Source organism: Pseudopipra pipra, chromosome 18 (genome assembly GCF_036250125.1).
Source record: "Pseudopipra pipra isolate bDixPip1 chromosome 18, bDixPip1.hap1, whole genome shotgun sequence".
Taxonomy (NCBI): Eukaryota; Metazoa; Chordata; class Aves; order Passeriformes; family Pipridae; genus Pseudopipra; species Pseudopipra pipra.
The window spans coordinates 1,872,738-1,899,116 of NC_087566.1; the positions used below are offsets into that span (position 1 = coordinate 1,872,738).

The window sequence follows — 26,379 nt, forward strand, 5'->3', positions numbered from 1 at the left end:
GAGGCACAGCGAGATCCACCGGGAAGCTCCATCTCACCCTTTTATTCCACTCCTCCCACCCACCCCTTCACCCCACTCCTCCAGCCCACCCCTTTATCCCACCCTTCCATCCCACCCTTTCCGGGGGCCGTGTCCCGCCCCCCCCCCCCCCCCACCTCCCAGGGATGCTCTCAAGAAAGGCCGGCAATGGTGCAGTTACAAACAGCGGGAATTTTATTTAAAAAAACAACCGTCACAACCGTTCACAGCGTTACAGGCGGAGGGGAGGGGGAGGGGGGGAAAGGGGCGCGTTAAACAACCGGTTTTATTTTGGGGAGGGGAAGAAAGAACTCGTCGCGCTACCGCTGAACTTGGTTTTAATGTTTCTCCACAAACGGTGAAAAATACTAAAGTACAGACAAGGAGGACTCATAATGTTGTGGCCAACATTATAAATATGGAATTATAAATTTAAAAGATTTTTTTTCTGGTTTAAAAAATAAATCTGGTAGTAAATGAGGCTCTGGGGGGGCGGCGTTAGTAGGGCCGGTCTCTGCGATCCTGGCGGTGCTCGCCCCTGTGGGCACGGAGGGGGAGGGCACGGGTCAGTCCTGGGCTCCAGGAGCCCTCCCCGGGCTGGGGGGGGGGCTCCTCAAACCTCCACCCACTCACCCTGACACCCATTTACCCACCCCACTACCCACTTGCCCACCTACTCGACCCCCCACCTACTTGCCCTCCTACCCACTCGCCCCCACCCCTTCACTCCCCAACCTGCTCATCCTGCCACCCACTCCCCCACCCATCCACTCACTCCCCCACCCACTTGCCCCCCACCTGCTTATCCCCCCCCATTAGCCCCCTTACCCACTTGTCCTCCCACCTATTAGCCCCCTCCTCATTTGTCCCACTACCCACTAACCCCCCACCCAGCCCCTCATCACCCCGTCACGGGGGTCCCAGTGTCACCCACACCCTCTCCCCATCAGGGTCTCCCCCTCCCCATGTCCCCCCAACACTCTGCCCCCCCTCCATCCATACTTGTCCATCTTTCCCGGCCCTCCACGCCGTCCTCTGCCTCCTCCTCCCATCTGCTCCATGAGGGGTCCGGGGGGTCCCCCGGGGCCGCCTCCTCCTCCTCCTCTCCGGCCTCCTCCTCCGTAGCCTCCTCGGTCCATCCCGCGGCCTCCTCGGAACCCGCCTCTGTCTCCGCCGCGGCCGCCTCGGAACATCCCCCCGGGGCCCCCTCGGTCCATGAGGCCCCCGCCGCGCCCACCGCGCATCCCCCCGGGGCCGCCCCGGCCGCGCTCACCGCCTGGGGAGGAGAGACCCTCAGAGTGACCCCCGGGCAGCACATCCTGCTCCGGGTGTACCCTACCCATGATCCCGGGACAGCCAGCTCTGCCACGAGCAGTGCGAGAAGGCCCAGGAGATGCCGGGAACCCTGGGGGGATTCAGGGAGCACAGCGTCCACCCCTCACCCAGCTCCTCCTGAGCCGGGGGAGCTGCAGGTCGTTAGGGCCCTAACGAGGTGGGAGCAGCCCCCCAGGAAGGGCCCCCAGATCCCAGAGGAACTGTGATCCCAGCCTCCACGTCACGGCTCATGGAGCAGTGAAGGCCTGGCAGCTCCAGGGGCTGGCCCAGCTAATCCCCCAGGAGCCCAAGGCCAGGCCTGGGGTGTCCCACTGGGAAGTGAAACCGTGAGCCCCCCACACGTACCTGGAGGGGGGAAGGGGGGCGGGAGGAACCCCTCGGGTTTGGGTGCCTTGCACTGGTTACACTCCGTTCTCCAGGCGAAGTTCTGGTTTCCGCAGCCCCTGGGTACAGACACCAGTCAGCCTGGAGGCACCACGAGCAGGGTGGAGAGCAGGACCTGGGGCTCATCTCCTGGCCAGGCTCCCCCAGTGGGGTGGGGTCCAGCTGCCTGTTCACCCACAGCCCATCCCTCAGTGACCCCATCCCTCCCTCCCTGACCCAGGTGGGAGGAAGGAGCTTCCTGGGAAGGCCCAGCAAGAGATTTTGGGAAAGGCCTCCTGGTCCTGTCAGCCCCTGGGACAAAGGGGACCCGGGGTACTCACGGGTTGGGGCACTGCCAGTCCCCGGCGCGGTGCTGGACGCTCCCTCCGGAGGGGTTTCCCCGGGACCCCCGTGGGCCTCTCGAGGAGAAGCCACCCCTGTCTCCACCTCTTCCACCCATCCTGCCCATGGGGCCGCTGGGGCCACTGGGCCCCCCTGGGCCACCAGGACCCCCCGGACCTGTGGAAGGAGCCCCGTTAGTGCCAGAGCCACGGGTGGGGTGGGGGGACAGGGAGCAGCTCCGGGGGGTCCCAGCCAGTACCTCCTCGGAGAGGGGGGGGCATTCCCCGCTGCTCCCGGGGTGGCATCCCGCCCCTCAGGCTGTTCATGGGGCCCTTCTTCCGTGCCAGGGTCACCTTCAGCTTGCTGCCCTGGAAATCCTTCCCTAGGAGGGACACAAGGACAGGACATCAGTGCACACCCTGGCGCTTCCTACAGGGAATTCCATCCCAAACCCCCTCCCACACTCACCATCAAACCATTCCACGGCTGTTTTGGCAGTAGATGGGTCATCGTAGGACACGGTGGCGTCACCTTTGGGCTTGCCAGTCTCTTTGTCGATGTACAGGTTTATCATGGGCTGCCCTGTCCTCTTGTTCATCTAAGGGACAGTGGGATGTCACCCGGAGTCCCCTCTCCCAGCAGGGATTTACTCCCTGTTCTGCTTTCCAGACAAGCAAGGCTCTTTCTGAGGACTCCAGGGCAGAAGAAAGGGCCCCTTGGGCCTACCACGGGTGACAGGGACTGCCCAGACACCCCAAAAATGAAGGAACGGGCCCAAAACAGCACTGCCAGGCCCAACAGGCCTCTCCCAGGGAGCTGATGGGCTGGGAGGGTGTGAGCAATGGGCAGGGAGGAGGAGGAGGAGGAGGAGGGTGGTCCCTCTGCCCTGCCATCAGGGGTCACAGGTGTCCCCTCACCTTGACAACACCGCACTGTTTGAAGAAATCTGCCAGATCCTCCAGGGTCACATTATCATTGAGTCCCTGCACATACACTGCAGTGCTGTCTGAGTCCTCCTCTGGCTCCATGGGGGGGCCTAGGAGACAATTCCCAGGGTCAGTGCAGGGAGAGGAAGGGCAGGGATACCCCAGGGCCGAGTTCTTTCCATCCCGTCTTTCCCAGCTGCGGCTCCGCTCCCAGTGAGCAACAGGAAACCCTGGACCCCGAGGGAGGTGACTGAACCCCCCCATGTCCTGCCAGACAGACCCCAGAGCCACCCCTGCGGGAAGAACCCCCCGGTTATATCAGGACACATCCCAGGGGAGGGATCAGGAAGACCTCGGTGCCCTCTGGGCTCCCACACATGGACATCCCACCTCCCTTTTCCGATGCTGGAAGCTGATACATAACTTCCAGACACGCCTGTAGGACAGGAAGGGACAACCCATAAGGCCACAGGCTGCTGTGGCACGGGAGGAGGCTCCTGCAGAATCCCTGGAAAAGCTCCAGAGCAGCCCCCAACTCAGGGTTACTGCTGAATCCCTGGGAAAGCTCCAGAGCAGCCCTCAACCCACAGCTACTGCAGAATCCCTGGAAAAGCTCCAGAGCAGCCCCAAACCCCCCTAAATTTCTGTGGAGAAGGGCGGGTGTCTCACAACCACGTGTGGTTTTCCACAGTCCAGCTGTCTGGATGAGTTGGGAATCAGGCAACGCCGGGAAGAGCCCGTGGGCAGCGGGGCTCCTCCTGCCGTGGGCTGACACCTGCGGCGCTCCCCAGGACACAAGCGGCCGATTCCCAAGCTCAGGAGGGGGATTTTGACAGGAATTACCTAAATCCAGGTCGGGTCCTTCCTCCATGTGTCCTGCCAGGCGGGAGAGAAGCACAGGGAGCGGTGTTAGTGCGGGCCCTGGGGCTGGAGAACCGACACACACAACACTAGCTACGGAGGGGGAACCTCCAACTGACCTGCGCCGCCCCAACAGCAGCACTGCACCTTACTGGGCCATCAGGTGGCTACTTTTAGCACTTCTTTCAAAACCAACAACCACTGTTACATTGTTGTTTTGTTTTTTTTTTCTTTCTTTTTTTTTTTAGCACTTTTTCAAACCGTTAACCACTAGCACGCTGATTTTTTTTTTTTAGCAGCTCTCAAACCATTAACCATTAACGCTGATTTAAAAAAAACCAAAAATAAATAAAGGTTACGCCAAGCCAATCGTTTGTTTTTTTTAAAAGTTTGCTAATATAAGTTACTTAATATAAACAGAAAAAAAAGATTTATTACATCCAAACCATTTCTTTTCCCCAAAAATTACAGGAGTGGTTGCTCAACTCTTCCACTGCGTCCTGTGACACCACATTACCCTTAGGCATCGCCGGCAGTACCCATTACAGTCTTGTTGCATATGTCATTTTTAAACCACTTAAAACGAATAAAAAAATTACGCTTCGTTCTAAAAAACTGTCTGCAAATGCTTTTTTTTTTTTTTTTTTTAACACTATCCATTGTAATGCTCAAAAACTTACCACCAGGCTTATTGAAGCCACCTCGCTCTCCAGCGCTGCTGGGGGGATAAACGAAGAAATGAAGGCCTTTCCCTTTACAAAGCCAGCACCGCTCTGAGCCTCTGCGGCTCACAGGGGAGAAGGGCACTGGCTAAACATCTCCAAACATCTCTCTGTCTCTGTCTCATCTCGGCACTAGGCCTCTCTTCAGAAGGGCAGCTCGCTCAAATTCTCTTTACAGTATAAAGCAACCTGGCGCGGGGTCTGAGGCGCCGCTTTGCCGGCGGCGCCCTGGCGTTACTCAGGTATCGTCGGTGCAATACTTGGCAAAGAAAGGGGGTCCGTGGCAGAAATCCAGGGAGGGGGGGCTGTTTTCGTGTGCGTTTCAGAGAAATTGGGGGCTGTTTCAGTGGCCGACTCCCTCCCCTCGGTGTGTCCACGGAGGTGCACCCTCAGCCTGTGGCCCGCGGGTCCCTGACAGTTAACAGTGCAAAAGGAGACCACCCCAAACGCGAGACCCTACGACACAGAGTTCAGCTGACGGCGCCCCTGCAACCCTCGAAAGAAAGCCATACATTTCCAGGTCACGAGTGGATTTAACAACTCTCTGGAGGGAGAACTTACAGAGTGCAGCGGGGGCTCCGAGGCCTGGGGTGCAGCTTTGTGGACACACTCCCGTGGCTTTTTTGGGGCAGGTGCCAATGCGAACGAGGCCGCGGCTTTCACCGAGAGCTTCGGCTGAGGCTTTCACAGCTGAAAGTGCTTTTGGAGCCTGGTGGTTAAGTAGGAAAATGCCACCTGGAAAAGGATTTGGGCTGTTTCTTGCTCTCTTTTGGTTTTGGTTTGGTTTTGTTTTTTTTGGAGGGGGTGTGAGATGAGCTGTTTGGAAGGAGCCAAGTGGAGGAGGGAGAGCACCGTGAATTTTCTAGCAAGTATTGCACCTCTAATACTTGGGAAAAAAAGAAGTCAATACAGAATTTCGAGCTGTTGCATGCAGCTTTGCCTCCTCTCGTTAAAAGTACACACCATTTACGTAACGTCTCTCTTTTTTAAACATAACTTTTCTTTTTTACACTTTTTCTCTTTTTTTTTTCTATTGTTTTAACGTTACACAATTCTAAAGTAGTAGTAGTAGTAGTAGTATACCCTCCTCTGGTTTTATTACCAAACAACAAGTATGCAGTTACCAAAAGTTACAGAAGGATTCCGTTTATACAATCAATACATTGGGTTAAAAATATTCTATTGTATATTTTTCCTCTCCATATGGACACCGTGTCTAGTCCCACTTTTCATTATGCTGCCGGCTGAGTACTGAGTACGGGTACTTTTTAAGTATTGAGGTGTATACAAGGCTCTCACTTTGTAACCTGTAGCATATAAATGCGACAAAGCATGTTAAAAAGTTTTCCATTGTCATCAAATATCAAATCATCGAGGCAATGAGAAAGGGCACGTTAATAACATCGAGCTCCTTACCTGCTGGAGACACTGAAATCCATCACCACAGCACTCTAAGGTGGGCCGAGTTCCCCTACCTGCCCTGGGCGTCCCCTGAAGGCCACCTGTGCTATGGACAGCACCAACTCTACGTCCATAAGGCTGGGGGGGAACCCTTTGTAAGGGTCTGGCCAGCTGGGAATTCACTAGGGATGCGAATTTGAGCTGGGATCGAGGTGTGAAAATCAGAGACAAGGTGACAAATCTTTGGCGGGAGAAAAGCTCTGAAGGGGCTAGAAATTTGAAGATGTGATGATAGACGTTTCAGGTGTCTACATCTACTTCATAATTGTTAAGAGATAAAAGCCACGGGGGGTGAAATCTTTATGCAGATCCGCGGGACTCTGTTCCGCGCCAGCCAATTCCGAGCTGGATGTTGCCACACAAACCAGCCCTTGTTTGCACGCCTTTCTCGGGTTCCTCTGATAAAGATTTCATGCCACGTCAATTTGCTGCGACAGAGCTATGCAGGGTGGGGCCTCCCACTGCCAAACTGGGCCGTGCCACACGGGAACAAGTCGCCTGCGGAGAGCAGTTGCCACGAGGGCCACCCTGCCAGCAGCAGGGCGGGCACAGCGTGTCCCGTGCCACGCCTGGGGACACTCTGCATGGCTCTGAGCAGCAGGTGAGGGGATGGAACACACACAAAGCTACGGATTCCCTCTCTGAGGAGCCTCTGGGGATAGTTTTCCTCCCTCACCTCTACCAGAACAACCTGCCCGGAGGGGGTGGGGGCACAGCTGAAGGCACAGGCGAACCAAAGCGGGTCGTGCCATCGGTTCCGACTGACCCGGAGCACCGGAACGCTCCGACGGGGAGCTGGCCTGGGAGCCAAACCTCTGCCCTCTGCCCTGGGGGTCCTCCTCCATGCTCCAAGTGTCTCAGGCTCTGCTGAGGAGGCTCCTGCCCTGCACACCCCTGACCTGCCCAAATCCGCCCTGCTGAGGCGCAGGGAGGGACCCCTGGACCCCCTGGGAGGTTTGTGTGTGTTCCACCCACAGTTACTGTTAAACCCCACGGAGGTTCCACCTCGGGGCGACCACGAAGGGAGCTGAAAGTGCCAAGGTCAGCAACACCCCCAATTTACCCCTCCCAGCAGCCCAACCATCCGCAGGACAAACCAAACACGTCCTGCTCCCTGTCTCCCCTCGGGCTAGAACGCTTCCATGGATTACAAGCAATGCCATAACAGAGATGTTCCCCATGGAAGCGCCGGTGGGAAGGACAACCTTTCAGTCCCTTCTTTTCCGTTTCGAATCCTATGGGTAAACCAGGATTAGGTAAAAGGAGAAAAAGCTTTGCTCTTACCCCATTCCACCGCGTCCTCCTCCCCGCCCACCTCTGCTCATGCCTCCTCGATCATATCCCCCTCGTCCCCTGCCCCGGCTATCGGGGCCGCTCAGATTCCGGGTCTCTCCTGGGCCGGAGAAGCCTCCGGATTCCTGCCCGTACATGTTCATGCTGCTGGGATGGTCCTGGCGGAACGAGCCTGGGGAAGTGGGGGACACACACACGTCAGGGACATGCAGCCCTTCCAGCTGCCCTCAGCTCCAAGGGCAGCACCACAGGGATTGAGGCTGGAGAAGCCCTCTGAGATCATCAAACCCAACTGTTCCCCCACCACTGACCCACGTTCCCAAGGGACACATCCACATGGATTTAACTCCCTCCGGGGATGGGGACTCTACCCCTGCCCTGGGCAGCTGTGCCAGGCCTGATCACCCCTTCCTTGAAGGAATTTTCCCAAATATCCAGTCTAAACCTCCCCTGGCACAGCTTGAGGCTGTTTCCTCTCATCCTGTCCCTTGTTCCCTGGGAGCAGAGCCCGACCCCCCCCAGCTCCCCCCTCCTGTCAGGCAGTTGCAGAGCCAGAAGGTCCCCCCTGAGCCTCCTTTTCTCCAGGCTGAGCCCCCCCAGCTCCTCACCCACCTCCTCATCCCAAACACTTTGTGCTCTGTATTTCCAGGGGATTATCCCAACCTGCCACCGCTGCAGCAGGAAAGGACAAACCCCAGTGACAACCCTTCAACACAGCTCCGAGTTCCAGCCCCAGAACAACCCCAGGGCTGTCCCTGAGGGCTCCCACTCACTCTGCTGGCCGTAGCTGCTGCTCTGCTGGCTGTACTGGCTGGGGGCCTGGCTGTAGGACGCGCTGGGAGGGGGGTAGCTGGTGGGAGGGGGTTGCTGCCCGTAGCTGCTCTGCTGCCCATAACTGCTCTGCTGGCCGTAGGAGCTCTGCTGCCCGTAGCTGCTCTGCTGGGAGTAAGTGCTCTGGTCGTAACTGCTTGGCTGTGTGGAGGAATAGCTGGAAGAGAAAAGCACGGGAAAGGCGGGAATGACGAGGCAATTCCCCGGCAGGGTGCGTGAGGCTGGAAGGCGACGCAGTCACGAGCCATATGTAGGGTTGTAAATCATTTTAAAGGCTGAAGTCACCCTATGGAGGCCAGGCTGGAGGGCTGTAAAAGCAACATCCGTGTGAGCAGTCCCAGCTTAGTCATACCTTTAGGAAAAGGCACGAGTGACAGGGCAAAACTCAGTGGCAGCAGAGCTAACAGGCTCCCCTCCTGAATTATTTTCGGCTGCTGGATAATAAAAGTTCCCCTCAGGCTTTGAGGATTTCCAAATGTACCTTTTAGAAGTCACACCAAAGACACCTGAGGGGACAGGGGAGCTCCTGGGCCAGCTGTGTGTGTGCAAGGAGGCAGCAAAAGGTCACTGCAACACACCCCAGGAAAATCCTGACAATTCTCAATTCTGACAATTAAAAAACGTAGGAAATCCCTTAAAACATTTGTCACCATTTTCAGCTGTGCACACACAGACACTTCCACACTCAACCTCGCCTCGGCTTCCTCCTCACAACAAGAGGCACAGCTCCTCCTCCCAGACACCAAAACACCTTTTCCATGCCTTTTGACTCAAACCCCTCAGGAAAAGGCCTCTCCCCGAGCGCTCCCGAGCCCGTGGAAGGGTTACCTGGTCGGGGGGTAGGAGGGAGGAGCGGTGACGGGCTGCATGGGGTAGCTGGCAGGCACCTGGGGGTAGCTGTAGTTGCTCTGCCCGTAGCCCAGGCTGGGCTGGCTGTAGCCTGTCGTGCTGGACTGGGGCTGGCTGGTCTCTGCTGGTTTGCTGCCATCCTGGGGTCTGGGGACAAAGATGGAACAGTGTCAGTGCCCAGCTCCACACCTGGAAGCAGCAAAGGGCTCAGATCCCCCCCTGTTTTTTGGCTGGCTCTGATGAGTGGCAGCTGCTCCGGGAGCAGTATATAAAATAATATACAGTAATATATAATAATACATAATAAACATGATTTTGGCACTCAGTGACTGGGTATTTGCACACCCCAGGAAAGGCCCAGGCAGTGCCCTGAACAGAGAGCACAGAGCACCATGGATTGTGTCCATCCCAAAGCCCAGGCAGTCAGAGCTCAGACTTGGCTCTGGGGCTGAGGGGAGGGTGTGGAATGCCAGGAAGGCGGTTGGCAGCACTGCCCTGTGCTCCAGCTGGTTCTGCACAGCCCTGGGAAAGCAGGAGCTGAGAGCAGCCAGCAAGGCAGGCCCTGAAATGCCCCATTGTTTGGGTGAGAACTCAGCTCACACAGACATTGCCTCACGTATCTTATCCCGTGGAAGGGAAAGGACACTGGGGTTGGACTGGGTGACCTTTAAAGGTCCCTTCCAACCCACACCACGCTGTGATTCTGTGTGCAGGATTAACTCCCAAGGCCTGAAATCAGAGAAACCTTTGCATGTGATTCCCAAGGCCCCTTCTGTGTGTCCCACAGTTTAACAGCGCGTGGATGTGGCACTTGGGGACATGGGTGGCCTTGGCAGTGCTGGGGGAATGGCCAGACTCGATTTCAGAGGGCTTTTGCAACCTAAATGATTCCATGAGTCTGTAATTTCTAAGTGTTTCTCAGAGTGAAGCTACTTTTGCTGTAAAAGCTGGGAAAAACTTTTTTACAATGTCAGGATTCACCCTGAGAATTCCCACCCCTTTGAAGCGTGACCTGCCAGAGCTGTGCCAGGCTCTGCCTCTCCTCACCACAGTGCTTGCTACAAACACCAGCTAAGGGACTGCATCAGCTTTTCCTCACTATTCAACAGGTTCCCATTAATTTTTCACATCCTCTGAGCAAACAATTCCAACAAACTACCTGACAGGCAGCGCTCAGATGGGAGAGGTTTAAAAGGGAAACGTTTTGCAGCGTGAGCATCCCCCCAGCATCCTGCCTGACCCCGGGACCCCGGGGCTGTTTTTGGCTCTGCTGTGTGAGCTGAGAGCCTGATTTGTGTGTGTGGCTGTTCCCTCATCCCCCAGGAACGGCTCTGACTCACAGAGCTGGAGCTCAGCCCTCCCACGCCGCTCCCCTGGCAGAGGGAACGGCGCTTGGGGAGATGGGCAGGGAGCAGGAGCTGCAGGGGGGAACTGGGGGTGAGCACAGCACAGGGGGAGGAGGAGGAGGAGGAGGAGGAGGAGGAAGAGGAGGAAGAGGAGGAAGAGGAGGAAGAGGAGGAAGAGGAGGAAGAGGAGGAAGAGGAGGAAGAGGAGGAAGAGGAGGAAGAGGAGGAAGAGGAGGAAGAGGAGGAAGAGGAGGAAGAGGAGGAAGAGGAGGAAGAGGAGGAAGAGGAGGAAGAGGAGGAAGAGGAGGAAGAGGAGGAGGAAGCAAAACTCTGGTGAAACAGGCAGGGAGGAGGTGCCACCAAAGCAGTGAGTGTAGCTGGAGATGATCAGAGGATGAAGAGGAGGGAGAAGAGGGGACGGAGGAGGAAAAAGAGGATGAGAATGAGGAGGAGGAGGAATGGGAGGAAGAAGAGGAGGAGGAAGAAGAGGAGGAGGAAGAAGAGGATGAGGAAGAGTAGTAGTAGAAGGAAGTGTGGGAGGAGGAGGAAGAGCAGGAAGAGGAGGATGAGGAGTAGGAGGAGGAGGAAGAGTGGGAGGAGCAGGAAGAGGAAGAGAAGGAGGAGGAGGAAGAGGATGAGGAGGAAGAAGAGGAAGAACAGGAGGATGAGGAGGAAGAGGAGGAGAATAAAGAGGAGAAAAAGGAGGAAGAGAAGGAAGAAGAGGAGGAGGAGGAAGGCCATACCTGACAGGAGCAGACCAGGGCTGGATCAGAGGTAGGGAGGAGGTGCAGCTGGGGGCAATCAGAGGAGGAGGAAGAGGAGGATGGGGAAGAGGAGGAGGACGAGGAGCAGGAGGATGAGGAGGAGGATGAGGATGGGGAGAAGAAGGAAGAGGAGGAGGAGGATTATGAGGATGGGGAGGAAGAGGATGAGGAAGAGGAGAATGAGGAGGATGATGATGGGGAAGAGGAGGAGGAGGAAGCTGGGGAGGAGAAGGAAGAGGAGGAGGAAGAGGATGAGAATGAAGATGATGGGGAGGAGGCTGAGGCTGGGGAGGAGCAGGAAGAGGATGATGAGGCTGGAGAGGAGAAGGAAGAGGAAGAGGAGGACGAGGCTGGGGAGGAGAAGGAGGAGGATGAGGAGGCTGATGCTGGGGAGGAGAATGAAGAGGAGAAGGAAGAGGAGGCTGATGCTGGGGAGGAGAAGGAAGAGGAGGAGGCTGAGGAGGCTGAGGCCAGGGAGGAGAAGGAAGAGGAGGATGAGGAGGCTGAGGAGGAGAAGGAAGAGGAGAAGGAAGAGGAGGCTGATGCTGGGGAGGAGAAGGAAGAGGAGGCTGAGGAGGCTGATGGCGGGGAGGAGAAGGAGGAGGAGGATGAGGAGGTTGGGGAGGAGAAGGAAGAGGAGAAGGAAGAGGAGGCTGATGCTGGGGAGGAGAAGGAAGAGGAGGCTGAGGAGGCTGATGGCGGGGAGGAGAAGGAGGAGGAGGATGAGGAGGTTGGGGAGGAGAAGGAAGAGGAGAAGGAAGAGGAGGCTGATGCCGGGGAGGAGGAGGAAGAGGCTGAGGAGGCTGAGGAGGAGGAAGAGGAGGAGGCTGAGGAGGCTGAGGAGGAGGAAGAGGAGGAGGCTGAGGAGGCTGAGGAGGAGAAGGAAGAGGAGGCTGAGGAGGCTGAGGAGGAGGAGGCTGAGGAGGTTGCTGCCGGGAGCAGGGCCGTACCTGGCGGGCGCGGCGGGGGCCGGCTGCTGCCCGTAGGCCGGGTATGCGGGCTGGGTGCCGTAGGCGGCGGGGGCGGCGTAGGACGTCGGGGTGGTGGTGGCCGTGGCCGTGCTGGTGTCGTAGGCGGCGCTGCCGTAGCCCTGCACGGGCTGGGGGTACGCGGGGGGCGCGCTCGGGGCGCTGTAACCTGCAACAGACCACCCCTGGGGCACTCCGGGCAAGGAAACCAGGGAGACCAACCACCCCCACCTCGGGGGGGCAGGTTTGGTCCCATCTTTGTGCCAAACGTTGAAGCACACGGATTCAAGGGGGCAGAAGTGCCCCCAAGGCTCTGGAAGCAAAGCTCAGGGGGCACCCGGAGCTCCCCCACACCCACCCGGGGCTCTTGGGCTCCACTCTGGGGACAAGTTTGGGCTGTGGCACAAACCCACACCCTCCAAGGCCACAGGCTGGGCTCTCCAAAGTGGTTTATCCCTGATTTTGTTCCCCAGGACAATGAAATCCAAGAGCTCCACAGGAGCCACAGCAACGCTGCTCTCCTGAGGCTCCAGCCCTGGCTTGGGAAGGTGGCACAGCCCAGCCAGTCCCAGGCAGCTCCCAAAGGCTGCTCTCCCAGGGGAACAAGAGGCTCCTGAACCCAAAATACAGCAGCAAACATGTCATGGGGCTTCCCAAGGAGGCAGCTGCTTCCAGAGGGTTCCCAGAACAGCCTCGATCCCCAATGAGCCATCGCTGGTGGAGGAAGAAAATTCGTTTCTTCTGCTCCTTTTGTCACCTGTTTTGGGTCAATTCCTCCAGTCTTGAAGGCTGAGATGCTGCTGAGCAGAGTATTCCATGGAATCATGGAATGGTTTGGGTGGGAAGGACCTTAAAGCTCATCCAGTCCCACCCCCTGCCAGGGCAGGGACACCTCCCACCAGCCCAGGTTGCTCCAAGCCCTGTCCAACCTGGCCTTGGACACTTCCAGGGATCCAGGAGCAGCCACAGCTTCTCTGGGCAACCTGGGCCAGGGCCTCCCCACCCTCACAGCCAACAATTCCTTCCCAATATCCCATCTTAATCTCCTCTTTTAGTTTGGAGCCATTCCCCCTTGTCCTGTCTCTCCAGGCCCTTGTCCCACATCCTTTTCCAGCTCTCCTGTAAGACCCAAATATTTTGCACTTTGGCACTTCTGCCACTGCTTTCTCAGGGCACAGACACAGTTTTACCACCTCAGACAACCTGAAAATCACCAATTAACCCACACCAGCCCCTCATTTTCCTCACAAAACCCCCTTACCCTGAGAAGCCACAGCCCACAGCCCCAGCATCCCAAAACCCCACTGCCAGGAACTTTCTGGAAGCAGCATCCAGAGGAGGACTGTTTACAGTGAGAGCACAGGCAGGGCAGGCTGAGGCCTGCAGCATCTCCTCAACAAAGGCAGGAAAACAAACACCACCACCCCCTCTCCTCAGCTCCAAAGTAAAAGAAATCCAATTGATTTAACAAGTCCAGTCCCATCCTTTCAGCTTTTCCGAAAAATAACGGCACCAGGCTGACCTGGGAAGCCTCTCAGAGGCACTGCTGAAGCCTGATTTTAAAGCAGTAATGCTGGCAACAAAAGAAAAGCACTTTCCATTTGCTTGCACGTAAGAGAAAAGGTCAAAAGAGACACATCAGGCGGCTCCTGATGTTTTCTGTGCCTTCCCTTTTCTCAGAATTTCTGTTTGGTTCAGGCAAAAAAAGCTCCAGAGCTTCAGGATTTGGTTCTGAACGGTCTGACAGGAATCTCCAAGGTCCCCAAAACAGCTCCTGTATAATTTAGTGACCACTTGGCTTGTCACAAATTGCTAAGAACCTTCCAAGCAAGTTTTCAAATTAAGGAGGAGAGACTTAAGATGGAAAAAAAATAGCAATTGAAAATATTGTTAGAAAACCTGACCGACTAAAAATATAAACCAAGGAGCAGCCAAGCTGGTCTCAGGGCTTATTCCTGGGGACCAGTGCAAATAACAGCTCCTCCATCACTTCTTGGGTTTAATAAACATGGGACACGCTTTCCCTTGAGGCAGATTGTGCTGCAGCTTTTTATTTCAATTCCCTAATTTGCAACCCAAACACACTCCCAGCAGCAGAACACGCTGTGCCCTCCCGGGGCACTCCCACAAAACCAGGGCCCTTCCCGGGGCTCAGCAAAGAGGAAGAGGGTGAGAGGAGGAAGTTTGTGCAGCAGATTCATTAAAAACCCCCAAAAATCCAGCTTTCTGGTGTCCCTTTAGGATCCCAAAGAACACACAAGGCTGTGAACTGCCCATTCCTGCCTCTTCCTGGCCCTGGCCTCCCAAACCCTTCCCAATCCCAGGGAACCTGAACTGGACTCCCACCTGGCAATAACTTGAGTGAATCACTAGAAAATCAGTTTTTATGGTCATTATTCCTCTTTCCTGTTCTCTGAAAGGCCAAGTCCTGAGTGTTGCTCAGGAGGGTGAACGGGGATGAGTTTTAGAGCCTCACACGAATTTAAACAGCCCAAACACTTCCAGGTGAGCCACCACAGCGATTCCAGAGGGAGCACTGACACCAGAAGTTAAATAAATCCTTACTGTCACTGCCCAAAGCCTGACTACATCCCCAAAAAAAGCCTGTTCTTTGCCTAAGTACAGCCTGCAGTGTGTGCTGAGCCACAGCCCTGCCCTGGGCTGTTCCTGTTGGACTTGGAGCCACAGGATGGTCCTCCCACAGCTGGACCCCCTTTCCCAGTGCTGGATCCCCTTTCCTAGGGCTGAACCTCCTTTCCCAGTGCTGGATCCCCTCTCCCAGTGCTGAACCTCCTTTCCCAGGGCTGGATCCCCTTTCCCAGTGCTGGATCCCCTTTCCCAGTGCTGGATCCCCTCTCCCAGTGCTGGATCCCCTCTCCCAGTGCTGAACCTCCTTTCCCAGGGCTGGATCCCCTTTCCCAGGGCTGGATCCCCTTTCCCAGGGCTGGATCTCCTTTCCCAGGGCTGGATTCCCTCTCCCAGGGCTGGATCCCCTTTCCCAGTGCTGGATTCCCTCTCCCAGTTCTGGATCCCCTTTCCCAGGGCTGTTCCTGGGAGCACAAGCTTTGCCAACACCTGGCTCTGCACAGGCAAAATGAGATAAAAGGGAGGGGGGGGGAAAAGCCTCTCTGGAATTTTCAAGCTTCAGCTCTAGATGGAGCATTTCCCTCGTGGCAGCGTGTGCTGGAGCAGGAAGGGTTTGCACCAAAGGCAAGGCAGGGATTTCCCACTCCCCTGGGCTAAATTTCCACCCCAAAATCTGAGTTTAGGCAATGTGGGAACCCTCAGGAGCTGTGGGTTTGAGGGGGGGGTTGTATTCCATCACTTCCCTCCCCTCCCAGCTGAGTCAGCTGCTGGAGGAAAAGGGAACAGAAGAACTGCTTAAGGTGTTCAAATTTCCCTCAAAAGGAGCCAAACAAACCCCTTCCTGAAGTCCAGGAATTCTCCAGGTGGAGGGGAAGCTTGTAGGGTTTGATCCTCAGAGAACATCAGCTGAAAAGTCTGGATTCAGAGAGATTTCTGCTCTCCAGAGGGATTTATCCTGACAGAGAGCTGAGTCCTGCTTGGCCTGTGTATCCTGGAGGGGCTGGAGCAGGGATGCAGAGCCTCCCTCCACTCTGTTTTGGAATAACAGGTTATCATGGCAGCTCTGAGCTCATCTGAAATTCTAAATCCATCAGGAATTTAAATATACAACCCCCTAAATCTCCCAGGTAAAGGGAAGGGGGGGGCTGGCTGGTCTTAGAGAGCAATTCCCACTTCCAGGAGATCCACACCTGGACATTTTAATGCTCTTTATTTACTCCTGTAATTCATGCTCATATATTAAAGAGCAAACCATGACCACAGGTCTGATGGTGCCCAGTGATCCCTAATCCAGCTGCTCCCAAACCCTTTTTTCTCTGGAACAAAGCGACTGGGTGGCTCCAGGACAACTTTTCCTACAGCTCCAGGGAGGGAAGGAGGGTGGTAACTCTCTCCTGGGGTGTCCCAGGAGTCAGTGGAAGGTGGGATGTTGGAGTGTTGGGAAAAAAAGGCACCACCTCTGTTGTTCCCAGAGCCCTGGGAAGGTGTATCCACACAAAACTTGGATTTCCTTGACCAACCAAATCCCAGGCTGTCCAGCCAAAAAAAAAAAGGCACTTGGCTTTAAGGAATTGCAGACATCTCTGCTCCAAAAAAGAAAAAACAAAAGGGATGCTCAGGAAAAGCAGCTCGGGATTGAAGCAGAGGAACCGCACGTCCCTGGGGACACGTGGATGTCTGGCCCTGGCAGCACCCTGGGATTTATGGAGCGTGAAAGGCAGGGGGGGAGAGAGAGAGAGGCTGAAGGCTCCTCAAGGAGAGGCAGGTGGAGGAAGGATAAATCCAGCCTGGCTCTGTGCCCAGAGAGCAACATCAACAATCCTGCCCAGGTACTTGAAGGTCTGATCTTTTGCTTGGCCACTTCCTGAGCTGGGTTGTTTGCTTTGGGCTTTTTTTGTTGTTTTTTTTTTTAATGGATGAAAAGAAAATGAAGCTTTTTGCCTAAATAAAAAGCTGAACATTATTATTATTCCTCCAGCAAATCTCCTCTTAAGGGAGAAGGAAAAATATAAACAGCAGCCGTTTCCTGTGACCCCTCGGGGACTGGGATCCGTAGGAAGCACTGAGGGACGTAAATATTTCTAAGAAAGGAGTTTTGGAAGTTCACAAAACCTCCCTGCTGCCAAGTTTTGTCTGGATACTCTTAATTGAAAGGAAGAAGACCCACAGATAACCCACGGTGACACCGGTTCTCACGTGCAGGAATTTTCCTGATCTGTGTAAAAGGATGTTAAATATTTAAATTTTAACTGGAGAGGGCTTTTGCTCTTCATCTTTTCCTCAGGAAGAATTCCTGAGTGGTTTCTGTAGCCAGATATCCCACTGTGTGTCCTGGCATTGCCTTGCCTTGGGAAGGATTTAATTCCCACTGATATTGGGAATGTCTATAATGTCTCTCCTACAAACCCAAAAAACACCGGGAAGGAAATCTGCTTTCTAAGTCTCCCAAATATTCAGCCCAAATATACATTAAATAAACATGAACCAAATGATGTCTCAACAGTTTTAAGCATCAGACGCTCCTCTGGAGGGAATTCCAGCTCCAGGAGCACTCGTTGGGATAGTTTATAGCCCGTCAGGGACAGTGTCTGCACCAGAAACCCCAAAGCTGGGGGTCAGGATGCTGTTTATCCCTTAGGAAATGCTGGGATAACGGTTCTGGAGTCACCCAGAACGTCCTGGCATGGCTGTCAGCGCTCAGGATCGTATCCATGGGGAGATTGTGGGCATGTGGAGATGCCAGAGTGGGAGCTCTGGCACTCGAGGGACACCTCAAGGGCTCCCAGCCCAGGCTCAGCCAGGATGAGGCAGCGTTTTCCACGCCAGAGTGAGCAGGATCAAACCTGGACCAGCCCCTTCCACTGTGGGAAGCACACAGGGAGAGGGAACAGGATGAGAACAGGCACATGGCACTGCCACTGGACTGCCAGGGAAGGGAAGTGCTGAGGATGGGGGGTGTGGAGAGCAGCTGAGGACACTGCTCCTTGGGAGCCCAGCACCTCCTGAGCCCCCAAACCCTTCCCTGAAAACTGAACTGCTCCATCTGTCCACGTTTATGTGGGGCTGCCCCAGCCCTGGGAGTGTCCAAGGCCAGGCTGGACAGGGTTTGAAGTGACCTGGGCCAGTGGAAGGTGTCCCTGCCCACGGCAGGGGGTGGACTAGTTAATGTTTAAGGTCCCTTCCAACCCAAACCATTCCAGGAAGGACAATGACCTGCTGGAGCGAGTCCAGAGGAGGCCACAGAGATATTTCAAGGGCTGGAGCACTTCTCCTGTGAGGAAGGGCTGAGTTGGGATTGTTCACCTGGACAAGAGAAGGCTCTGGGGAGACTTTAGAGCCCCTTCCAGGGCCTGAAGGGGCTCCAGGAGAGCTGGAGAGGGACTGGGGACAAGGGATGGAGGGACAGGACACAGGGAATGGCTTCCCAGTGCCAGAGGGGAAGGAATTCCTGGCTGTGAGGGTGGAGAGGCCCTGGCACAGGTTCCCCAGGGAAGCTGTGGCTGCCCCTGGATCCCTGTAAGTGTCCAAGGCCAGGTTGGATAAACTTGAAGCAACCTGGGATAGGGGAAGGTGTCCCTGCCCATGGACTGGATAAGTTTGAAGTCTCTCCCAACCCAAACCATTCCATGATGGACACAGACCCGCTGGAGTGAGTCCAGAGGAGGCCATGGAGATGCTCCAAGGGCTGGAGCACTTCTCCTATGAGGGAAGGCTGAGAGAGTTGGGATTGTTGTGCCTGGAGAAGGCTCTGGGAAGACTTTAGTGCCCTTTCCAGTGCCTAAAGATGCTCCAGGAGAGCTGGAGAGGGACAAGGAGCGACAGGACAAGGGGGAATGGCTTCCCACTGCCAGAGGGCAGGCTTAGATGGGATACTGGGAAGGAATCCTTCCCTGGGAGGGTGGGGAGGCCCTGGCCCAGGTTGCCCAGAGAAGCTGTGGCTGCCCCACCCCTGGAAGCGCTGGAGGCCAAGCTGAACAAACTCGAAGCCGCCTGGGCTGGGGGAAGGTGTCCCTGCCCAGGGGATGATCCCCACGGTCCCTCCCCAGCCCTGCCACGTCCCCGTGCCCGCCCAGGGGCTCTCACCAGTGGGGGGCTGCCCGTAGGCCGTGGCGTAGGCCGTCTGTCCGTAGGTGGCCGTGCTCTGGGGCTGGGTGTAGCTGACGTCCGCGGGCTGCCCGTAGGTCCCGTAGCTCTGCTGCCCGTACGTCTGCTCCGCAGGGGACACAAAGCCAGATCCATCAATCCGGGAGCGCCAGGACGCCCGGGAGCCAAGCGGGGCAGGTTTAGGCGCAGTGGGGGATTGTAGCCCGGCTCCGCGGTGAGCTTACAGAGCGGGATTTAGCCCCGCAGGACTGAGGGAAGGGAGGCTCTGCCCCCCTCACCACGCACGGCCCTGCCCTGTGCAAAGCAAACTTGGGAGCTCCCAGCTCTCCCCGACCGCCTGGGCACCGCCAGGGATCCTCCCGGGGTTAGCCCAGAAGGTGGGAGTGGGGCACCGAGGGAAACGAGCCACCGTTGGTGTTGGCTGGAGGAAACCTGCTGAAGGGTTTAATTAGGATATTCTTCATGCCCAGCAGGTGTTTCCTTGCAAAGAAGGAGCTGGTGTGGGCATGGAAGGACGGGATCTGCAGGAATTATCCACTCCCATCCTGCTGTCCCTGCATCCAGCGGTGCCACTCCCGTCCCGGTGCCTTGGCATCCAGTGAGGGATCAGCTCCAGAATCATCCCTTCCCGGGGGTTATTTTCCAATCTAACTCCTGAGGGACTGCTGGAAGGACAGGGCCCAGCCCTGCAGTGCCACCAGCTGTCCCATGCCATGCCCTGCCAGCTCCTGCTCCGGGCACCGGCCTCCTGCCAACCTCCTGCCAACCTCCTGCCAACCTCCTGCCAACCTCCTGCCCCAGCTCTGCTCCCAGAGCGACACGGGCACGGCCGAAACCTCCACATTCCCACGGGATTCAGGCTCTGGGAGCCTGCAGCTGAAACCTTTCGGGGTGTTCGGCCTCCCTGAGCTGGCCTGAAGCAGGAGCAGGAGAGCCTTGATCCACAGGGACACGGCACTGCCCCTGGCACTGCCCCTGGAAGCACGGGAGGCAGGAATGCTGCAAACGAGCCCAGAGATGAGCCCAGCTCATTAGGGGGTTAATTAGCTGGGTTTAGGGTTTAACTAGCTGGTTTTAAGTGTTTAACTACCTGGTTTTAGGTGGGTTTAGCTAATTCTAGGGGTGTAATTAGCTGGTTAGGTGTTTAATTAGCTGCTTTTAGGTGTGTAATTAGCTGGTTTTAGGTGAGTTTAGCTGATTCTAGGTGTGTAATTAGTTGGGTTTAGGCAAGTTTAGCTGATTCTACGTGTTTAATTAGCTTTTAGGTGTGTAATTAGCTGGTTAGGTGTTTAATTAGCTGCTTTTAGGTGTGTAATTAGCTGGTTTTAGGTGAGTTTAGCTGATTCTACGTGTTTAATTAGCTTTTAGGTGTGTAATTAGCTGGTTAGGTGTTTAAGTAGCTGGTTTTAGGTGAGTTTAGCTGATTTTAGGTATTAATTAGCTGGTTAGGTGTTTAAGTAGCTGGTTAGCTATTTAATTAGCTGCTTTTAGGTGTGTAATTAGCTGGGGTTACGTGAGTGCAGCTGGTTAGATGCTTAATTAGTTGCTTTTAGGTGTTTATATAGGTGGTTAGGTGTTTAATTAGCCAGGTTTAGGTGAGTTCAGCTCGTTAGGTGTTTAGTTAGCTGGTTTTAGGTGAGCTGAGCTGATTCTAGGTGTTTAATTAGCTGCTTTTAGGTGTGTAATTAGCTGGGTTTAGGCAAGTTTAGCTGGTTAGGTGTTTAATTAGCTGGTTAAGTGTTTAACTGTTTTTAGGTGCTTAATTAGCAGGGTTTAGGTGAGTGCAGGTGGTTAGGTGTTTAACTAGCTGGGTTTAGGTGTTTAATTATATGGTTTAAGGTGTTTAATTAGCTGGTTTAGGTGTTCAATTAGCTAGTTTAGATGAATTTAGCTGGTTAGGTGTTTAATTAGCTGCTTTTAGGTGTTTAATTATCTGGTTTAAGGTGTTTAATTAGCTGATTTTAGGTGAGTTTAGCTGGTTAGGTGTTTTACTGGGTTTAGGTGTTTAATTAGCTGGTGAGGTGTTTAATTAGTGTGTTAGATACTTAATTATCTGGTTAGGTATTTCATTATCTGGTTAGGTGCTTAATTAGCTGCTTTAGGAGAGTTCAGCTGGTTAGGTATTTAACTAGCTGGGTTTAGGTGTTCAATTACATGGTTTAAGGTGTTTAATTAGCTGGTTTAGGTGAGTTTAGCTGGTTAGATGTTTAATTAGCTGCTTTTAGTTGACTTTGGCTGGTTAGGTGTTTAACTGGTTTTAGGTGTTTAATTAGCTGGTTTAGGAGAGTTCAGCTGGTTAGGTGTTTAACTAGCTGGTTTTAGGTGTTTAACTAGCTGGTTTTAGGTGTTTAACTTGCTGGTTTTAGGTGTTTAACTTGCTGGTTTTAGGTGTTTAACTTGCTGGTTTTAGGTGTTTAACTTGCTGGTTTTAGGTGTTTAACTTGCTGGTTTTAGGTGTTCAACTAGCTGGGTTTAGGTGTTCAACTAGCTGGGTTTAGGTGTTCAACTAGCTGGGTTTAGGTGTTCAAACAGCTGGGTTTAGGTGTTCAAACACCTGGGTTTAGGTGTTCAAACACCTGGGTTTAGGTGTTCAAACACCTGGGTTTAGGTGTTCAAACACCTGGGTTTAGGTGTTCAAACACCTGGGTTTAGGTGTTCAAACACCTGGGTTTAGGTGTTCAAACAGCTGGGTTTAGGTGTTCAAACAGCTGGGTTTAGGTGTTCAAACAGCTGGGTTTAGGTGTTCAAACAGCTGGGTTTAGGTGTTCAAACAGCTGGGTTTAGGTGTTCAAACAGCTGGGTTTAGGTGTTCAAACAGCTGGGTTTAGGTGTTCAAACAGCTGGGTTTAGTGGTTCCAGCCTCCCCCCGAGGATGTTTCTGAGGCCTCTTGTTCCTGCCCGTCCCTCTCACCTCCAGCTGGCAGCAGCTCCTCCAAGGAGTGTCTCCCAGCACTTATCTCACACCAAAGTCACCCTCACCTTCCTCTCAGCTGCCCCAAATGCCCAGCCTGGCCCTGCCTCCCTCCTCTGGAGGGCAGAACTGACCCTACGGCGACTTTGGGAGGACAAAGATTTACCTTTGGGAACATGGCTGGAGTTTGGAGACAAATGTGGTTGTAGTAACTCGCATTCTAAAGGTTAAAAATAAGCATTAAGTTAAATCTCTTCAAGAGCATCGTGGTTTTTCATCAGTCCAGCCAACTGAGAGAGGATGATCAACTCCCTCCTCTCCTCTGGCCAATTCTGCACCTTCCCAAAAGGCAAATCCCCCCCTTTTTTTTTTGTTTTCCAGGTTTTTCTCTCCTACACCTCTGATTAAAACACCCACCAAGTGAAAATTTGGCTTTTATGGGACCAGGACTGGATAAATGAACACAAAAAGGGGGATTGGGGAGGTTATCTTTCCACTCAGAGCAGTTTAGGCTGCCACGAAATGACTTTTTAACCCCGGATTTCGACGGAGCTTCCCCTGCTTGGGAGAACCCCGTGGGGTTTTCCTGGAAAACAGGTGACTCAGGATTGATCCCACCCCATTCCCATGGTTTACCTGGGTGGTCTGTGCATATCCTTGAGCTGGCTGAGGTGCATAGGCGCTGTAGCTGTGGAATGAATGTAAAGACATTTTATAATCTTGCCCTAAATCTGCAGCACAAAACAATTTTTTCCCCGCAGCCAAATGGGTTCTGCTGGAATTCTAAAGGATCTAAAAGCTCCAGGGAAAGCCTGAGGGTTTATAAACATACCTGAGTGAAGCCTAAAGCACAGTTATCACTTATTTTTATGGCATCTTTTTGAAAAGAGGGAGGAGAAGCTACTTACCCCTGCTGAGCTGCAGCTTGGCTGTAGGTACTGTAATCTGCAAGAAAAGGGGGAAAAAAGGTCAATAAAGGCTTAATAAAATTAAAAGTGGAAGAGCACAGCAGCTGGAATTGCCTGCTGGAATTCCAGCTTCCCCAAGGTGGAAGGGAAATGCCCTTTTCCAGGCCTTTTTTTGGAGGGGAAACAAAACCTCTCTTCCCCTCATTGTTGCTGCTGTTTGATCTCGAATGACCCCAATTTAACTGGCACCTCGGATGGATCCCAAGGGAGGCTGGGATTGGGGTTGGAACAAAGGGAAAATGGGGATTTGAGGCTTCTGAGGCTTCCAAACCCCCCCCAGCCTGGTTTGGAAGGGCCAGGAGGGAAGTTTTTGGGGCTGCAGGAACCACCACGTTCCCCCTCCCCCTTTCAAGGGCCCAACCAAAGGGCTGGGAAGTTGCATCCCCTGTGCCCTGGCAGGGTGGGATTTGGGAAGCTGGGAGTGATTCCCGCCCCAAATCCCCAATCCACGTCAACACCCTGATTTAGAGGAGAAGCAAAATCCTGGAAATCCAAGCCCAAAGCCTGGGCTGAACTTGGTTTGCTGGCGGGGATGGCAAATGAATCCACAGGGCAATTAGGAGGCTAAATTTGGGATGATTGCAGCTCCCACTTCCCTCAAGGGCACCAATCCCAGCTGCCAGCCTCTGGAGCGAGGGAGGAATCCATCATTCCAACCAGGCAGATCCCAGCTCTCCCAGGATCACGGGATTCCTGAGCTCAGGGATGAGCCCAGGCCTCGCCGGGGCTCTGCTGCTCAGCCAGAGGCAGGAGCTGGATTTGGTGCAGCATTCCCACATTTCCATCCCCGTGTGGGAAGAGATTCCAGCGTTCCCATCACCATCACACCTCTGGGGATGCTGATCTCAGCCACAGAGCCCAGTTTATCCCAGAATCATGGACTATCCTGAGCTGGGAAGTACCCTCATGGCTCGTCCAGTCCAGCTCCTGCCCCTGCTCAGGAGTTCCAGGAAGGACCTGAAGGGCTCCAAAGCCTATCCCGCTGTTCCCAACTCCTGCCCCTGCTCAGGAGTTCCAGGAAGGACCTGAAGGGCTCCAAAGCCTATCCCGCTGTTCCCAACTCCTGCCCCTGCTCAGGAGTTCCAGGAAGGACCTGAAGGGCTCCAAAGCCTATCCCACTGTTCCCAACTCCTGCCCCTGCTCAGGAGTTCCAGGAAGGACCTGAAGGGCTCCAAAGCCCATCCCGCTGTTTCCAAGGCGAGGGAGCCCCGGGAATCACTGGGAAAACACCCTCTCCACACACCCCAACCTCCCGTGGGCTCATCCCTGCTGAAACTTTCCTCCCCAGCCTCTCCATGTGCTCCCAGCTTTTCCTCCTGCTCCCTTCCCCGCCGGCAGAGCTGATCCCTGCCTGGTGATCCCAGCAGGAATTCCTGGCAGTTACTAATTCCTTTGACCTTGCCCAGCACACCAGGAGCTGCCCCAAACACCTCCCAGGACACAGAGACACCAGCCTGTTCTCCCAGGGCTTCCCTGACCCTGGGATTCACGGCACAACCTCAACTCCTCCGGCACAATTCCCACTTCCCTCACGAGTTGAAACATTTTCCATGTTAAATTCGGTGTTTAAGGCTTTTTTTTAAATTTGTTTTTTGTGGCTCTGCTAATCCTGAGTCTTAATTAATACCTGATCCCCTCATCCAGTTTCCCTCTCCCACTCCATCCTGCCCTGCTCCTCTTTTCCCTGTCTCCAAAATCTCCAAAATTCCTCATTAAATTCCCATTTTTCAGCCCCCTTTTGGCCTCCAGCTCCACACAGGGGCATCAATTCACCCCCTTCAAAAACCCCATTCCTCAAAGTCCCACCCCAAACCCAACATCTCCCCCTTGGCAGGACTTAATTCCAGGTGTGGAATTGGGGATCCCTCTCTTTTAATTCGCCCGGATTGACATGAAAGATGAAACATTAATAAAAAAAAATAACATTATGGTTCATTTAGTTAAACCCATCTCCTGGCTTTTATTTCCTGGGGGAAATTAATCTTCATCCTTTAATTTCACCAGGCTCAGGAGCACAACAGCAGCCCAAAATAGCAGCTCCCAGGAGGAACAATTCCATGAATTAAGGGAAAACACAGGCTGTGGGTTTAACCCCCATTTTGACAATTCCATTGCTAAATATTTCTTTACTTTTTTTTTTTTTAAACATATTTTTAAGCTCTCCAAGATGCTCTTAATGATAGTCCCTCACATTCCACGGCCTGGGATGTTTTCCTTCATGGAAAAATGGGAAATCCTCTTTATGGGACATCAGACCTTGGGCTTTAAGGCACTTTAAAGGTGACGTTGCCACAGCTGGGGAGTCTCAGTTTTGAACTGTTTGTATCCACCTGGAGCCCTCGTGGAAAAACGTGTTTCCTCCTCTGGTGGTTCCCTGGTTTACTCCAATCAATTTGGAGCCACGGACATGATGGAAAACATCCCTTTCCTACAGGGAAAAGCTGGGAGAGCTGGGGGGGTTCCCCTGGACAAGAGAAGGCTCCAGGGAGAGCTGAGAGCCCCTTGCAGGGCCTAAAGGGGCTCCAGGAGAGCTGGAGAGGGGACTGGGGACAAGGGATAGAGGGACAGGACACAGGGAATGGCTTCCCACTGCCAGAGGGCAGGGAGAGATGGGAGATTGGGAGGGTGGTGAGGCCCTGGAATGGATTTCCCAGAGGATGCCCCATCCCTGGAGGTGCCCAAGGGCAGGCTGGATAAACCTGCAGCAGCCCGGGCCAGCGGAAGGTGTGGGTGCCCGCGGCAGGGGCGGGATGAGACGATTCCCAAGGTCCCTTCCCACCCGACCCATTCCCTGCTTCCACCTTCCCGGCAGGGCCGAGGCGCGGGGGGGACCCCCGGCTCGCCGCACAGCTCCGGGAACCCCTCGGGGGGCCGTGTGCGCGGCGGGGCCGCCACTCAAAGGCCCCGCACTGAGGGGGAAGCCCCCGCGGCCGCGCGGCCCCTCCCGGCGAGGCCCCTGCGGGGGGGGACACGGGGCGGGACGGCCCCGCACGCCCCCACGAGCCCGACCCCCGCGGCCGCCGGGGGGCGCGGCTCCACAGGCAGGCGGCGGGGCCCCCGCGGGGCGTCCCCGGCGGTGCCGTGCCCGCGGCGGCCGTGCCGGCGGTCCCGCCCCGCTCCCCCCGGCCCGCCCGGCCCCGCTCACCCGTCGACGCCATTTTGTCGCCTTCCTCCTCCGCGCTGCCCGCCCGGCCCCGCCCCGCGCCGCGCATGCGCCGCCCGGCCCCGCCGCGCGCACCACCCCGCCCGCGCCGGCGGGGGGGACCGGCGGGGAGGCAGCGCCGGGAGGGCCCGGCCTGCCCTGCTCCGCCGCCCGCCCGCCGCTCGCACCGACAGCGAGCGACCGCGGAGGCCCCGCGGGCAGCGCTCGCCGCGCCGGAGTGCGGCGGTGCCGCGGCGATGGGTGCTCCCTGCTCCCCCCCTCGCGGCGCGCTGCGATGGTACGGCCCGCGGCCGTTAGGGACCGTCGCGCAAGAGGCGCTCGGGCCGCGGGGCGAGCGCGGGCGTGACGTCATCGCCGGGGGCGTGATGTCATCGCGGAGGGCGCTGTGACGTCGCGCGGCAGCGCGTGCCCTGGGCGTGTAATGACGTCATTGCGTCCCCCGTTGTCACGTTCTAGTGTGTGATGTCACCAGGTGTCACAGGCCGGCAGGTGACACTATGGGCTGTGTGTGATGTCACAGGTCACATCCTGCTAAATGACCGTGGGCTGCGTGTGACGTCACCGGTGT

The 26,379-nt window shown here is 55.2% G+C and overlaps 1 protein-coding gene and 1 long non-coding RNA gene across 6 annotated transcripts; one reads left to right on the plus strand and one right to left on the minus strand.

Moving 5' to 3' along the window:
- Nucleotides 1-190: 190 nt before the first annotated feature.
- On the minus strand, nucleotides 191-25,880 carry EWSR1 (EWS RNA binding protein 1). Of its 5 annotated transcripts, none has more exons than XM_064674618.1 (18): nucleotides 25,794-25,880; nucleotides 22,589-22,625; nucleotides 22,317-22,368; nucleotides 21,847-21,900; nucleotides 18,749-18,872; nucleotides 12,062-12,248; nucleotides 8,981-9,148; nucleotides 8,095-8,309; nucleotides 7,313-7,493; nucleotides 4,526-4,560; nucleotides 3,828-3,860; nucleotides 2,976-3,094; nucleotides 2,527-2,656; nucleotides 2,318-2,440; nucleotides 2,058-2,235; nucleotides 1,699-1,796; nucleotides 1,021-1,294; nucleotides 191-556 (listed from the first exon to the last, which is right to left on the minus strand). In XM_064674618.1, the coding sequence occupies exons 1-18, from the start codon at nucleotides 25,858-25,860 to the stop codon at nucleotides 517-519; spliced, it is 2,115 nt and encodes a 704-aa protein (XP_064530688.1). In that variant the 5' UTR covers nucleotides 25,861-25,880; the 3' UTR covers nucleotides 191-516. The 5 variants fall into 5 exon arrangements, with proteins under 5 accessions (XP_064530688.1, XP_064530687.1, XP_064530690.1 ...); XM_064674617.1 differs by having other exon boundaries at nucleotides 4,526-4,563; XM_064674620.1 differs by lacking the exon at nucleotides 21,847-21,900.
- On the plus strand, nucleotides 10,715-17,157 carry LOC135423927 (uncharacterized). Its single transcript, XR_010435015.1, has 2 exons — nucleotides 10,715-11,121; nucleotides 16,644-17,157. It is a non-coding gene; the product is annotated as an uncharacterized LOC135423927 (long non-coding RNA).
- Nucleotides 25,881-26,379: the final 499 nt, after the last annotated feature.

What these genes read in the sequence shown, in the direction of transcription:
- EWSR1 (XM_064674617.1), bottom strand. Translation starts at nt 25,860, where the DNA reads ATGCGCGGCGCGGGGCGGGGCCGGGCGGGCAGCGCGGAGGAGGAAGGC. An exon ending in TGGCTTCAATAAGCCTGGTG is followed by an intron (nt 3,861 to 4,525) that starts GTAAGTTTTTGA and finishes CCCGCCTGGCAG; the next exon opens with GACACATGGAGGAAGGACCC. An exon ending in GCCCCCCTTCCCCCCTCCAG is followed by an intron (nt 1,295 to 1,698) that starts GTACGTGTGGGG and finishes TCTCCTCCCCAG; the next exon opens with GCGGTGAGCGCGGCCGGGGC.